The following is a 15,951-nucleotide window of genomic DNA, read 5'->3' as shown; positions in this document are numbered from 1 at the left end:
TGAAAAATCTGAGGAGCAGTGAAGTTTTCCAGTTTTATAATGCTGAGACAAACAGGAGAATACAGGAACACTCATGAATACTCAGCTTTCAGTTTGGGAAGCCTTACTTAATGTATATGGCTGAATCAATAACGCATATACCAAAACTGCCACATAGTCTTTACAGCTAACAGTAGTTTAGACAGTTGCAGAAAGAAATGAATTAATTGGAAACACTTATGGAATAGTAAAGGAAATAAACGAGTTCAGCAATACGCTGGTGTAGACCAGAAAAGATGTGAATTAGTACTGAAATTGAGATGCTATCTTTAAATAATGATATATACTAAAAATAAATAAACAATCAAAAGGTAAAAAAGTAGAGGATACATTATCAATAGAGGAGGGATACATGGTGAAATGACTGAGGAGATGCAAAAGTTGTACTGAAGTTGAATTGTTGTCTTTAAATAAAGATATATACTAAAAAATAAAAAGAAGCAAAAGGCAAAAAGGTAGATGATACAGTATAAATGCAGGTAGGCTGCTACATGGTGAAATGTCTGAGGATATGCATAAATTCTGTGTGTGTGTGTGTGTGTGTGTGTGTGTGTATCCTGGGGCATTAACTCATGGCCTGGGCCTGTCCCCTGTGCTTTTGTGCTCAAGGCTAGTGTTTTACCACTTGAGCCACAGCTCCATTTCTGATTTTTGGTGGTTAATTGAAGATAAGAGACTCAGGTCTTGCCTGGGCTGGCTTTGAACCTTCATCCTCAAATCTCAGCCTCCTAAGTCACTAGGATTACAGGTGTGAGCCACTGGTAATCAGCTATAATTTCTCTTTGTGATTAGGGTCAAGAGAAATGTTTAAGGAGAAAGGAGAAGAGTTAAAATTGTCCAGATGGGAGAATGGATGGACTAATGAATAGCAAGAAGATTGCCAGGCATTAATAAGGGCCTGCTTGGAGACAGTGATCATGAATTTAACATAAGGTCAGTCAGCAAATTTGTGTGCTATTTCTCTAACATGTAAAGTTGTAAAGGTACACAATAGATAGGAATATGAATCTAGCGATTGGCTTTACAATGTGAATAAAACCAAATGAAAACACAGTAATAAAACCACAGTTTCAGCTCTCATAAAACTATAGTTTCTGTAGTAAGTTTCCTATGAAAGTGATTTCTTTAAAAAAAGATAATTTCATTTTTATAACAAGTTTTGTTTCATTAAAAAATAATGATGAATTAGGTTTTATAGAAAATCAGATGAAAAGGACAAGAGAAGTGAATCAAACATAAAAGTTGGTAATAATTACAGTGGGCCATGGAATCTAGGCTAGACAAGGAGAAAAATGAACATGAAGGCTAGGTAAGAATCACAGAAACAGGTGCCACTAGAATAGGAAAATTGCTGCAATGAGTTCTTGAGCAAATGAGCTAGAAAGATAGTAGGATGGGGTCAGAAAGCGGGATGTTAGAAAATGAGTTTGGTAATGATCAAATACAGGATATAACCCAAAGTAGATGGCAGAAGTAGTGTTTGGCACACAACGAACAAAGGAAAGAAGCTAATGTTGAAAGGATCATCTACAAAGCATTATGACATGAGTTGCTTGAAGAAAGAGAGCAACAAAGACCCTAAAACTTTGTGAACTTTATAAAACTTTATGAACTTTATGTACACCAGTATGTACATGACTGAAACAAGCATGGACAGGGAGCAGTGTCTGATGCTGGAAGTGTTTAGGGGGGACAAAGAACAATTATCTAAAACTATAACTGAGAAATCAACCTCTAGGCCCAGTGGTTTAATTGGTGTGGAAGAAACACAGCTACCCCGGGGGAGGACTGTAGTGGAACCAGTAGCTTCAGGAAAGAAATCATGTTTCAGTTAGAGCATGAAGGCATAAGCAATACACAGAAAAGAATATAATAATAATTTGACCTATTTATAAATGTTTACTATGCACAAGACATTGGAAACAAAACAGCAATGAAAAATAGTAATAAAACCATAGTTTCAGTCCCCATAAAAACCATAGTTTCTATAGCAAGTCTCCTAGGGAAGTGATTACTTTACAAAAAAAGAGAATTTCATTTTTTATAACAAGTTTTGTTTTACTAAGAAATAATGATGCATTAGGTTTCATAGAGAGGATACATATTTTGAAAAGGGGCATTAAATGGAAATATGCAAATATTTTAATATATCAAATGAACATGGAATTACTTATGTGGTTAAAAGTGATGTAAATTAGGAACATCTGAGTAAAAGTCACTTTTTCATGGTTTACATAAGAGGGTAGCAGGGTAAGTAATGCTTTTACAAATACATGCAGTTACCTGAGACAAAGCAGCATCTCGTTCTTCTATCACTGCATTCATTTCTTCTGCAGTTATTCTCTTTTTACATTCCTTGGTCTTGTAGATTCTATCCACAATTATAGCTCCATTCTTCTGAATAGCTATCCCTGTGTCTGCGTTGTTTATTCTGTTCAGTAATTCCTGTAATGTCTACCAACACCATTATATGTTAGTCAGACATGAGGTTTTAATATATTTTATTTAATATAGGGTTTTAATTAATAGGCACATGTGAATTGTAAATTGACTGAGTGAAGTTATTGAATTTTCATATTGCAGCAAAGATGTACATTATTAGTGTGTCAATTCTTCTTTTTCCCACATCTTAGTTCTTGAAACCCACTCAATTGAACTTAAGCCTCTAAGATATAAGACTGACATCAAGAAATCTCCTCAGAGAATGGCTTACCATGTCATTTTCTTCAGGGTTAATATTTTCTAGCCTAGAAAAAAGGGACACAGAAAGCCTGATCAGTAGCATTTCCTTAGTGCAGCAAAATGAGTTCGCTTTTTAAATCTTTAGAACCTCAAGTAATTTCATTCGACTAGTCTTTAGAGTCAACCATGACACTGAACATATTAAAGTGCCACCTGCTCGACTCCATCTTTCAATAATGCTCTATATCTTCTGCACTGACTTCAGACTGTTAAGTTATTAATGTTTACTGCTATATATGACTACAAGGATCAATTGTTCATATGTGCTTAGATGAAGAAAGTTCCCCAGTGATAGAAGTACTCATTCTCATCATTATATTTATTCCTGGACTTTCAATTATTGTCAGAAACTGTATTTCTCCTATCTTTCTCTTATTTTTGGATATCATCACAAGTAAAACAAGGCAAGTGTTTTTATTTCAAAGTTTAACTGTTCCCTCAAAAGCAAGGACAAATAATTACAGTAAATTTGACCTAAAAATCTCTTGTTGCTATCTATTTGCTAAAATAAATATGCTATACAGAAAGGTTGGCCAAATTGAACCACATTTTGAGATGTAGTCTTTTCTCTTTTTAAAATAATATATAGAGTCTTTCAATTAAAAGATAATGTGTTCTCTCATAAGTTACTTTTATCTTATAAGGGTTATAGTGTTTACTGAAAAGCCTAATATTGATGAACTGAAGGACTTTATTAGAAGGAAAGTAGTAAATGACATACGTTAAAAATTGCAATATAATTTAGATAACCATGAAATTGGATAAATTAAAAGAAAATCAGTAATATGTATTATTAAATTGTGATTTTAGAATTTTAATTATCTTAAAGTTGTACTAAAATAGTATAATTCCTGTAAAATTTTAGTACAATTCTAATTTTCTGTCTCCTAAAAGTATTTTCATTACACACACACAATTTCTGCACTCCTGTGAGTTAATATATACCACAAAAAAGGGACAAAACTTAATAAAAGACATTCGATAACTGTGATGTAATACTGTTGCAAACTTATCAACTGGATGAAATTGTTACTCATGGACAAAGTGGAAATTTTAAAACACATCATCTTATTAGAAAAAATATCAAAAGCTACATATGTATATACATATATATATACTTATATAGTATAGAATTCAACAAGGGAGAGTAATTCTGAGATTTATATAATAATGTATCTAGACTACCTAATATTTTCTTAGATTCACATTTCAAAAGGTACAAATACTTACTTCTTTTTACTTTTTTCTTCAAAATAATTCAATTTTCAAAAATGCCTGTTTAACTGAAGCTAGTTCTAGTCAATTGAGTAAAATAAATAAAACTCTACAGCAGAAAAGCACAATGAAGCTTTTGTCTTTATTTCTGTTACAAATTACTTGAAAAATATAGTAACATTTTATCACCAAGTTACTGTTTGTTTGATTTTCAGAAAACTCATATAGGGTAGGATATGTTTGTCAAAATATTATGATTTTTTCAGATGAAACCAGACTAAAAGGTAATGATGGCAGCTCCTCAAATTAAATCTAAATATTAAAAAATTCACAACTACTATATTAAATTTAATATTATTTAGGATGTAAGAGATACCTGAAAAATAAATACACAGATGCGCAGATTTCTGAGAATCTTTAAAAAATGGAGTATCTAAGACTCCATTTTTAGTTTCAAAGAATTATATGTATACTAGAACAAATAATAGTATAGGTAGTTTATCTAATTGAAAATTCCAAATAATCCACAATAAAATGTATGAAATTTCTGTATAAGGTTTACAAATTACATTTGGGCACTGTAATGTGAAAAAAAAAATGGTTTAAGGAGAGAGAGATGAAGTGTTCAAAGGTTGTAAATTAATATCGCCTAAAAAGAAAGGGCTAAGATAACTATAGTAAGTGTAATATTAAAACTCCCTGTCAAGTAAAATAATTTAAATGAAAATTAAATTTTCTTATCAAAAAATTAACTAGGCTCCAGACCCATGAACTTAGCATTCAGACTTTAAATGGCTGTGCAACCGCTCCTAAAAGAAAGTAATATAAAAGGACTTGTATTTGCTAATAGTTGAAGTTGAATTGTTTTCCACAAGTCTCCTGTGCTCCTCTGACATGCAGAGCATGAATGAACAAAGTCAAATACTTTGTATTTTGGCCCTCAATCTGGCTTTATTATTAATCTTTATAATAAACACAAAAAGGTTAAGATTTGAACATTTGCATAGGCACTTGTAACTTTCAATATAAACTCAAATTAGAAGGAGAAAAAGCTGATAGTTATATTTCTCTGTCTTTCTTTAAAGGTCTCAGACTGAAGTAGAGTATGGTGTGGTTCTTGCTTGTAATGTTAGTACTTCGGAGTGTGATGTCAAAGCCAGACTGGAATACACATAGAGTACACGCAAGACAGAAAGTGTGTGTATATATGTAATAATATATTATAAAATAAAATTAATGATGATTCTCAAAGTATAGTGATTTCAAGAACTGATTACTGATTTTATTTCAATTATATTATATAAAGAAAAGGATCAGTTAACTTTTTCTGTTACAGGCCAGACAGTAAAAATTTTTGGATTTGCCTTTGGTCTCAGATATAGTTACTACTTTGCTTTTGTTGTGCAAAAGACAGATATACATTTGGCTATGTTTTAATGAAATTTCAATTACAAAAAAAGTGGCAGAAAGGATTTTCACCACAGATTTCTAGTTTTCCATCCTTGATACACAATATTGGAAAATGAACCAGATATTTTTAAATTTAATATACCGTAAGTGTGAATATAAGTATTTGAGATAATTTTTGACATGTATCATTCACTATATAAAGAATAAAAATGATTTTCAGAAAAGTAAATTCAGACCTTGACTAACACACCATTAGCTGTATCACTTAAAATAATACAGAAAATAGACATCCTGTCTCTTCAAAGAAACAATTTAAACAAGTATATAACACGTCCAGTTTTCTGCATAAGAATACTGTATGATACTATGAGCATGTATAATCTATAAGTGTTTACAGGCTTAAGTAAAAATTGAAATAATGGTTGGTGTTATATGAAACATAGCTGAAATTTATAAATTATATCTTAGTAATCCAAGGTATACAATTAGACACAATAATCTCAACTTTCTGTAAACTCTAAGTAATGTCTGTTATAGTCTAACGTAACCCAGTCATGGTAATTAGTAAGATTTTTGCTGAAGTACATTTCTATGGACTCAAGTTTCCATTGATTTCCTATACCATGCAGGTTTTGACTGACAACTTTGCATTCTAAGTGAAAAGACTCATGCATAAAATGTCACACTTCTTGATTTACCTCTAAATCAGTCAATATCACTTTTTTTCCTTTCTGAAACTACCATCATCTTCTTCAATAAAAAGAACATTGACATCAAATGCTAAGGAACAATTTATTACCTAATAAAAAAAATCTGACATGTTAGCTTTCCTTTTCATTTTCCAAACAATGCATTTAATGTTTTACAGTTGACTAAAAAAACCTGAAAAATATAATCAACTCAGAAATGTTGATGTACAAAGGAAAATATAAATTAATGCATGTGTATATAAGTCATCTTAACTTCCATTTAAATTTTAATTTATTTTACTGGTTTTCAAAGTTTTGGATAAAAGCTGAGAGAGGAGAGACGAGAGAGAAAGAAAGGAATGAAGGAGTGAGGAAAGAAAAAGAAAGAAAGAAGGAAGGAAGGACACTACAGCTTCAAGAGGTGAGGAAAGCAGAGAAGGAGCAGAATAAGTAAACACAAACACTATAATAGAAATACTAAGTACTGAGAAGGAAGCAAAAAAGACAAAAGAAAAAAGAAAGTTGTTTTAATATCATAGGAAACACCTAATAATTGAAAAAAATATGTGAGGGAATCTATACAATATCATACTATACTCGGTGCCTGAAAATATGCCTTTAAGTCAATAAAACTTAGTTATGAATTTATTCTATTTAAGGATTTAGTAAAAATGCATTCTTAAAGGTTCAGAACTGGGTTGGGAATGTGGGTTCGTGGTACAGTGCATGCCTAACACACAAGCTGCCCTGGGTTCAATTCCTCAGTACCATATAAACAGAAAAGGTAATTAAATGAAAAGATTCATAACCTAGACTAAGCTGAGGACCAAGGAATTTCTGTAGTACCACCTGACACTATAATGGTATACTGTTTTAATATTATTTTTTGGTTAATGTATTTGGATGGCTTGTCAATTCTGATTCCTACCCACATGTACTCCTAGACTATAATACAGAAGTAGCCTCATACTGACCCAATACTTCTTTATATCAATGAACTGCCACTTCTTTATATCATTTACCACTGCCTTAAGTATTTGTGTCACTATTTAGACAATGTTCCAAATTAAATCTCAAACATAATTCTGTGTCTCCAGCAACTAGCAATTTCTTTATACATTATATACACTCAAAAAATATTTATAAAATGGATTAATGAATTAAAATAAAGGCTCACGATTGTTTTTCCTTTCTCTCATTTCCAATGCTCTCTTAACACGTGAACAAAATGAAAAGGGCTCTGCCTCAAGGAATACCGATTTCAATATACTGTAATAAAACATATAACAAATAACTGGGGTTGGGAATATGGCCTAGTGGCAAGAGAGCTTGCCTTTTATACATGAAGCCCAGGGTTTGATTTCTCAGCACCATAGCCAGAAATGGCACTGTGGCTCAAGTGGCAGGAAAGTCCATGAGACTCTTCTCTCCAACTAACCACCAGAAAACTGGAAGAGTTGCTGTGGCTCAAATGACAGAGCTAAAGAGCTCAGGGACAGCACCTAGGAACAGAGTTCAGGCCCCACGATCAATAAAACAAACAAACAAAATGTATATGCAAAGGCAAAATACTAAAATAGCCAAAACAATACTATACTATAAAAGCAAAATTAGCTGTCATATGACTTCAAGATTCAATATGAAGAGGACTGTGTAGCACTGGCAAAGGGATAGACATAGTTCAGTAAAATAGAAACTTATTTTTGACAAAGATTCAAAAGGAGTCCAAAAGAGAATTGATAGCTCATTCAATAAATAGAATAAATGAATGTCCATATGTAAAAGAATAAAAGAACTTCACATATACTTCATAACTACTACAAAAATTAAAGAACTATATATAAATAAAAAATTTATAACTTCTGGGAGGAGGCAAGGTGGGAGAAAAATGAGGAGACGGTAACAAGTTTGACAAGAAATGTACTCACTGTCTTACGTTCATAACTGTAACCCCTCTGTACATCATCTTGACAATAAAAGTAAATTTTAAAAAATTTATAACTTCTCGGAGTATACATGGGAGAAAATCCATGTGTCTTCTTACATGGCAAAGTTTCACAATCAATATTAAAAACACAATCTATGAATGAACAACAATTGAATGTTATCAAAATTTAAAAGTTTTGTTCTGCCAATGTACTGTTAAGAGACTTAAAGACATCACAAAACAAGAACAATAATAAAAAATCACAGGGCTGGAGCTGGGAATGTGGCATAGTGGTAAAGTGCTAGCCTTGCATGCATGAAGCCCTGGGTTCAATTCCTCAGCACCACATAAACAGAAAAAGCTGAAAGTGGTGCTGTGGCTCAAGTGGTAGAGTGCTAGCCTTGAGCAAAAAGAAGCCACGGACAATGCTCAGGCCCTGAGTCCAAGACCCAGGATGGGCGCAAAAAAAAAAAAAAAAAAAAAAAAAAAATCACAAGGCTGGGAACGTGGCTTAACAATAGAGTGCTTGCCTAGCATGCACGAAGCCCGGGTTTGATTTCTTACCACCACATAAACTAAAAGCTGGAAATGGTTCTGTGGCTCAAGTGGTAGAGTGCTAGCCCGGAGCAAAAAGAAGCCAGGGACAGTGCCTACGCCTTGAGTTCAAGCCCTATGACTGGCAGGAAAAGACACATATCAAATATCTAAACAGAAATTTTCCCAAAGATATATACAGATATTAATCATAAGAAGATGCCTGATATTTGTCATCAATGGAAATTAGAATGTTGAGATACTGCTACATTCATACAAGAATGGCTAACATTCAAAACAAGAACAGAAGCAAAACAAAATAAAGTCAATTATTCCAAATTCTAATAAGCAATGAATCAAAGCAACAGGGACTCTGATTCACTGCTAGTGGGTATCCAAAATGGTACAGTGACTCTAAAAGACAATTTTGCAATTAGGTAAGCTAATACAGATTTAACCTAAGACCCAATAATCATGCTACTAGATTTACTCAACTAATTTAAAAACATTATGCCCACAAGCAACCTGTATACAAATGCCTATAGCAACTTTACTCAAAATTGGGAAAAAGGACACACCAAGGTATATTTAATATAAACATAGGCAAATCTACACAATGTTTATTACTCAAAAAGAAAAGAGAACAAGGTATTAATTAATGTATTAATGTATTACTATGAAGGCATTTGAATAAGCAAAATAAACCAGATTGAAAGGTTCTATGTTGCATATTCTCATTTATATTACATTCTAGAAAAGAAGACGACCTTGGGTTTGACTAGAGAAAGCCTTGAAAATTAATGCATGGTATGAAACCATATGTTAATTATAACCCATTGAATTATATAGCACAGAGTAGACCTTAATATTATAAAAGAAAAATCAGGCCAAAGGATGCTATTAATTACTACAAAAATATTACATAATCTCACTAAAAGAGGTGGCAGGAAGAAGCCAACTCAAGAGTGAGACAAATAAGTAAACTAGTATTTTGTGGGGACCAGATTTTCTTACTGTTGAGGAGGGGTAATTATAGATGAACAGAAGGAAAGGCTAGAAACAGTATCACACTGAATCAGAATTAAGAACATCAATACGAACTCATGTTTAGTTTAATGTAGATATAGATAGACATATCAATAAACATTTTGTCTGCATGGGAGGAAGAGAATCACTTCTTCTGTTTACTAAGAGGAACTAGAGAAATCATACTGTAGCCAAAGTAGTTTTCTATTTTCAATACACAAAACTAGAGCTCCTGGAAGGAATGGCTGATTCTAAGGAGAGAGCAAACTTCTCTGTCTCTATATGAGATGACCTCAGTCATATGGCAAGGTTATATAGGTGGTCATAGGTCTATTTGTAATTGTGTGTGTGTGTATGTGTGTGGAGTTTTTCCTGATTTGATAAATATGCATTTCATACCATATCTATGTGTACACACACACACAAATTTTACATGAAAGTTTAAAAGAAAAAAATAGAAGATGGTTATTTGGGGATAGAAAGTGTGGAATTTAATTATTTATTTTTGATTATTTGTCTCTTTCAATAGTTAAAATGATTTACAATGATGTCTGTCTTCAACAACTGAAGCTATTAATCTAAACTAAAACTAGATTGTTACCTAATCACAACCTGAACACTGTCATTGTTTAATATTTATGGCTTTCTGTTTCATATTTTTTAGTGCTTTACTCTGATCCCCCAGAGACCCTATCACATGCTATAATTTTATAGATTAATCATTAAGCATTCAATTACTATACCTGTCTTTACAAATAGCCTATTTCTAGAGGCATTTTCTTTAGAATACCATCCATGACTTGCTGAAGTGTAGAATCTGCATTATAACAATATCATCCAAACAACTGAATTTGTATACTAAAATCTGAGAAATACCTATTTCTATGGCACTGTTTTTTCCAAGTGTGGTCTATATCACTTACTTTATTAGAATCACCTGGGTAGCCAAAAAAGTACTTTTAGACTCTACATTACTGCAAGTATCACTGAAGTTTAAGAGCCATATCTAAAAACAAAACCGAACAAGCAACTGGAAGACAGCGAGGGAAGGAGTGACACTGTCCAAAAAGAGACTTATGCAACTCTAACTCCTCTGTACTTGACCTTTAAAATAATACAAAAGTAAGAAATATTAGAAAAAGTAGTGAAAAACAGAGATATTAAACAAAGGGAAAGGAAAGAACTCAGAGAGGGGAAATACATCACAAAAGTGATAAGGAAGGAAGAGAGGAGATAATCATCAGGAGAAAAAGAAGTCATATGGAAAGATGGCAAGTACTGAGAGTAATTCTTTTTTCACTTTCTCTTTTTCTTTACTGAGCAAAGCACAATAATTTCATTTGTTATCCCAAACAATTACTAAGTCTATCCTGGAAAACAAATTAGCAAGATCCCATCTTGCATACTGGTAGGCCATCTACATGGGAGTTAAAAATAGGAGGATCACAGTCCAGGTCAGCCTATGCAAAAACAAAAGAGTCTTCCACAAAAATAATGACAGTGAAAAGTACAAAACACTTGACTAAAAAGAAAATTCCTTGCATTTACATTACAGCATTTCCTTCCCCCCCCCACAAACAAACAAACAAAACGAAACAAAAAAAAACTGTTTGCAACCTCCAAAAGGCAAATTACCAGCATGCCAAATGATTTAGAAAAAGATTATAAGGACATGCAATGTCCTAAGGCAACAATTAAACTCAATAACACTTTAAGCACATGACTATTACATAAAATATGCATTTTATTGTTTCCATCACATGTAACTTTAAATATGTACGTACACTTTTAGAGAAACTTCCATGTTCCTGCTTCGTGCAATTGCTTCATCTCTCTCCTTAATTGCCAGTTGTAGTCTAGACATAATAGCTTCATCACGTTCTCTCTGTGCAAAATATACTTCTTCAACCAGAGCTACCAAAATAGACGGCCAAAAATTAGAGAAAGTAAAGGACAAATGCGTATAATTAGAAAAGCAAAATTCAAATACAGCTCTTATTTTAACAAAGTTCTTTGATTTAATTGAATTATTACCAATAACTTTAGAAATTATTTTAATACCTTTTACAAAATTGAGATAACACTTAACATGCCTAATAGGAGAAAAAATTAAAGGTTTCAACAACAGATTTAGTTTGTGAATAAAAGGAATTTCATATATTGAAGATAAAAATGTATTTCTACAACAATATGAAGACTTTGAGATTATTTATGCTATGTGCCTATTCTAATATTGGCAAGTCTCCTCTTTGGTTGTAGCCTAGAGAAATTATTATACATAATGTATGTGCAAAAGGAAACAAATAAAAATTTCAGTACTTTTTATAATAATAAAAGCTTAGAAATAACAAATGTTGGGCTGGGAATATGGCCTAGTGGTAGAGTGCTTACCTTGTATACATGAAGCCCTGGGTTTGATTCCTTTGCACCACATATAATTAGAAAAAGCCAGAAGTGGGGCTGTGGCTCAAGTGGTGGAGTGTTAGCTAGTCTTAAGCAAAAAGAAGCAAGGTGCAGAGTTCAAGCCCCAGGACTGGCAAAAAAAAAAAATAATAACAAATGTCCATCAACATGAGCAGTAATGAACTACTAAAACATCAGAATGAAATACAACTCAGCATTTGATGTGAATTCTATGGGCAGAAAGGAAAACCTAAGAAATGAAAAGTTTACAAAAAAAGGCAAGTTGAAAAGCAAAACTACCTACAAATCTCACATAGTCACAATTAGTAAAAGTAACTTTATAGGCATGGAAATTATAAACACCAAACTTGGGACAGTAATTTCCTCAGTCAAATGCTGCAAGGGGAGGAGAGGGAATGGATCAGGAAAGAATAAAAAGAGTCAGAGCTGTAATGGTTTAGCATTACACAGTTGCCTAGACCATGTACTCCACTGATATAGATTGTAAAACAAATGACATTACTTAGATTTGTGAAATATTAATGTAAAGAGCTTTGATGGTCTGAAGTTGACCTTCCTTCCTTCTTTTTATATTTTATTGTACTGGTTCCGGGGCTTGAAATTAGGGTCTGGGTACTATCCATGAGCTCAAGGCTAGCATTCAAGGCTAGCACTCTTAGCACTTGAGACACAGCTCCACTTCTAATGTGGTTAATTAGAGATAAGAGTCTTATGGACTTTCCTGCTGAGGCTGGCTTTGAACTGTGGTCCTCAGATCTCAGACTCCTAAGTAGCTAGGATTACATACAAGTCCATTGGACCCAGCTGAAATATCTTCAGTTTTTAAAATAGTGAGATGATGCTTAAAGTGTTTTATGAAGCGATAGACAATTCATCAACATAGTTATCACTGTATTACTTAAACTATAAATTCATTCTGAGAACAAATCAACTCTACCTTTTCCATCATAGAGTATGAAAGACTTAAGTATAAAATGTAACATGCTATGATAAAGCAAATGTTTTAGCAACATTGGGGTTGGAATGCTAGCTACTCAGGAACTACATAAAGATAATTTTTTAGAAAATCTCATTTGAAGCCAGATGTTGCAGACAAATCTGAGAGACTTATCTCCAACTGACTAGCAAAAAAGCCAGAAGCATAGGTGGCTCAAGTGATAGAGAAGATCTGTGGGAATGCCGGAGGCCTTGAATTCAAGCTCTAGTAGCAGAACAGATATATTAAACAAACAAAACAAATAGAAAAACTTCAGAGAAATTGTACCTAAAGAAGAGAAGTATAATCATTCATTCATTTATTAAATATTTATCAAAGTTCTGTGACAGTCATTTAGCTTGTCATTTTAAGGGGATGAATATAGTAGGCTAATGAGTCCTTTCTATTATGAATTACACATTGTATTACAGTGAGACAGATAATTCAGTCAGGCAGACAGGGAGGGAGGGAAGGAGGAAGGAAAAAAGGAAAGCAAGAAAGGAAGAAGGGAATGAGGGAGGGAGGAAGAAAGAGAAATGAAGGAAGAGAGAAAGGAAGGAAGGAAGGAAGGAAGGAAGGAAGGAAGGAAGGAAGGAGGAAGGAGGAAGGAGGGGAGGGGAGGGAGGAGGAGGGGGAGGGAGGGAGGAAGGAAGGAAGGAAGGAAGGAAGGAAGGAAGGAAGGAAGGAAGGAAAGAAGGAAGGAAGGAAAAAAGGAAGGAAAGAAGGAAGGGGACAAAAGAAGGAAAAAAAGAAGGAAGCGAAAAATAGGAGAATTAAAAATAGAAGGCCTTAGCAGTATCTGAAAAACAAGATGAAAGCCATATGGCTGGAACATACCAAGTGAGGGTGAAGTTCTGCAAGATCATCTTGGGCCTCAGAACCCAGTAAGGATGTCTAAGTATGATAGTGGCTATTGAAAATTCCAAACAAGGACTGGGAATGTGGCTTAGTGGTAGAGTGCTTGCCTAGCATGCATGAAGCCCTGGGTTCGATTCCTCAGTACCACATAAACAGAAAAAGCCCAAAGTGGTGCCGTGGCTCAAGTGGTAGCGTGCCAGCCTTGAGCAAATGAAGCTCAAGGGCAGCACCCAGGACTGGCAAAAGAAGAAGAAAAGAAGAAGAAAATTCTAAACAAGATAAATCATGACTTTTATTTTTCAAAAGGAATATTCGATCTTGTGTGGGTGAGAAAGAGCTGAGCAAGCATGGAAACAAAAATGCCATGACAGTCATCAAAATAAAAATTTCCTTTAACGATTCTCATAATCATATTGGGACTTTTCTTTCTTTCTTTATTCTTTTTTTTTTGGCCAGTCCTGGGCCTTGAACTCAGAGTCTGAGCACTGTCCCTGGCTTCTTTTGGCTCAAGGCTAGCACTCTGCCACTTCAGCCACAGCACCATTTCTGGCCTTTTCTGTTTATGTGGTGCTGAAGAATCAAACCCAGGGCTTCATGCATGCTAAGCACTCTTGCCCTAGGCCATATTCCCAGCCCATGATTGGGACTTTTCAACTACTTATAAATAAGTATATATGCCAATCTATAATTTGGTTATTACATGAAGTAGATTTAAACATAAAAACAATTTCATCTGAACTATTTCTTTCTTTTTTTTTTTTTTTTTTTTTTGCTGGTCCTGAGGCTTGAACTCAGGGCTTGAGCTCTGTGCTCAAGGCTCTGTCTCGGAGCCTCTTTGTGCTCAAGGTTGGTGCTCTACCACTTGAGCTACAGCACCACTTCCAGCATTTTCTGTGTATGTGATACTGTGGAATCCAATCCAAGGCTTCATGCATGGTAGGCAATCACTCTACCACTAATCCACATTCCCAGCCCTTTTTGTTTGTTTGTTTGTTGCTAGTAATGGGGTTTGAATTCAGTGACTGTGATTCCTTGGTTTAGTTTGTTTATAGTAAGTCTGCATTCCACTTGAGTGGCTACCACTTGAGCCACATCTCCAGCCCAATGTTGTGCTGGTTAAGAGATGGAGTCGCTTGGGCTTTTCTGCCTGGTCTGGCTTCTAAGTGCAATCTTCTAGATCTCAGCATCCTGAGTGACTAGGATTAGAGGCACAAGCCATCAATGTCAGGCCAAGCTATGTTTCTGAAAGAAACTTCCCAGAGGTTAGACTACTACATGTATAAGATGGGCAGAAACAGGAGGAAATTGCAAGTTAGACTGCATATCCTTCTGAACTCAGTGTTAGATTGTTATAACAGCATGGATGAGAAAAAAAAATCCTAAATGACGACAATGCTAACAGAAATGAAAAAGAGAAAAACAAAAGGCTCAATAGTGACAAAAAGTAAGATAATAAAATCTACCAGTTACTAAGCATGCAGTGAAATTTACAGGGGAGGAAAATGAATCAGCTGAAGTCACTCATTGTCATTCCTCAAATGTAACTGTCATCATGTTCTAGGACAAACATGTTACTCCTCACCACTACTCTATTGATTCTAAGGGGAAAAGAAAAAGTTTTCACAGGCATTCAAGGAACATCAAACCCAGAGTCCCATTCTAGTTCTGGGAAAGACTGACAGAGCATATGCCAGATTTTAATTACCTAAAACATCATTTTAAAATTTGGACATATGGCCCAGCTATTTGACCAATACCAACTATTAGAATCCAAACTACCATGAAAATAGTTGAGTTTTCCACTTTACTTTGCTCTGGCATTTCCTAATGTGAATCCAATCCCAGGAGACATCACTATGGAAAAATCTTTTTCCATGTAACATCTTTTTCTCTCACTATGGATGATCTTTTTTCTTTCTGCTGTATGAAATTCCAACAGCTCAGAAAAACCAAGGAAAATCTGTTGTTTTCCATTTATGTTCTGTTTTTGAATTTGTTAACCCCTAAGCAAACTCACAGGGAGGAACTTAGCAACAGTGATATAGCTGGCAAAGGAGTAAAGAAGCCAAAACTCTAAAGGAAGACTTAATTTTACTCTCCATTTGGTGGAC

General features: G+C 34.1%; 1 protein-coding gene across 3 annotated transcripts in view; it reads right to left on the bottom strand.

Moving 5' to 3' along the window:
* Nucleotides 1-15,951, bottom strand: part of Mipol1 (mirror-image polydactyly 1) — a 250,668-nt gene that overhangs the window by 155,708 nt on the left and 79,009 nt on the right. For all 3 annotated transcript variants that reach the window (XM_048362982.1, XM_048362983.1, XM_048362984.1), the window contains 3 exons: nucleotides 11,367-11,496; nucleotides 2,753-2,786; nucleotides 2,323-2,493 (listed from right to left, as the gene is read on the bottom strand). In XM_048362982.1, the coding sequence (XP_048218939.1) occupies nucleotides 2,323-2,493; nucleotides 2,753-2,786; nucleotides 11,367-11,496 (335 nt within the window). The remainder of the gene's footprint in view (nucleotides 1-2,322; nucleotides 2,494-2,752; nucleotides 2,787-11,366; nucleotides 11,497-15,951) is intronic.

Source organism: Perognathus longimembris, chromosome 14 (genome assembly GCF_023159225.1).
Source record: "Perognathus longimembris pacificus isolate PPM17 chromosome 14, ASM2315922v1, whole genome shotgun sequence".
NCBI classification, from domain to species: domain Eukaryota; kingdom Metazoa; phylum Chordata; class Mammalia; order Rodentia; family Heteromyidae; genus Perognathus; species Perognathus longimembris.
The sequence above is the reverse complement of the archived record's forward strand: the minus strand, read 5'-3'. Positions and strand labels throughout refer to the sequence as shown.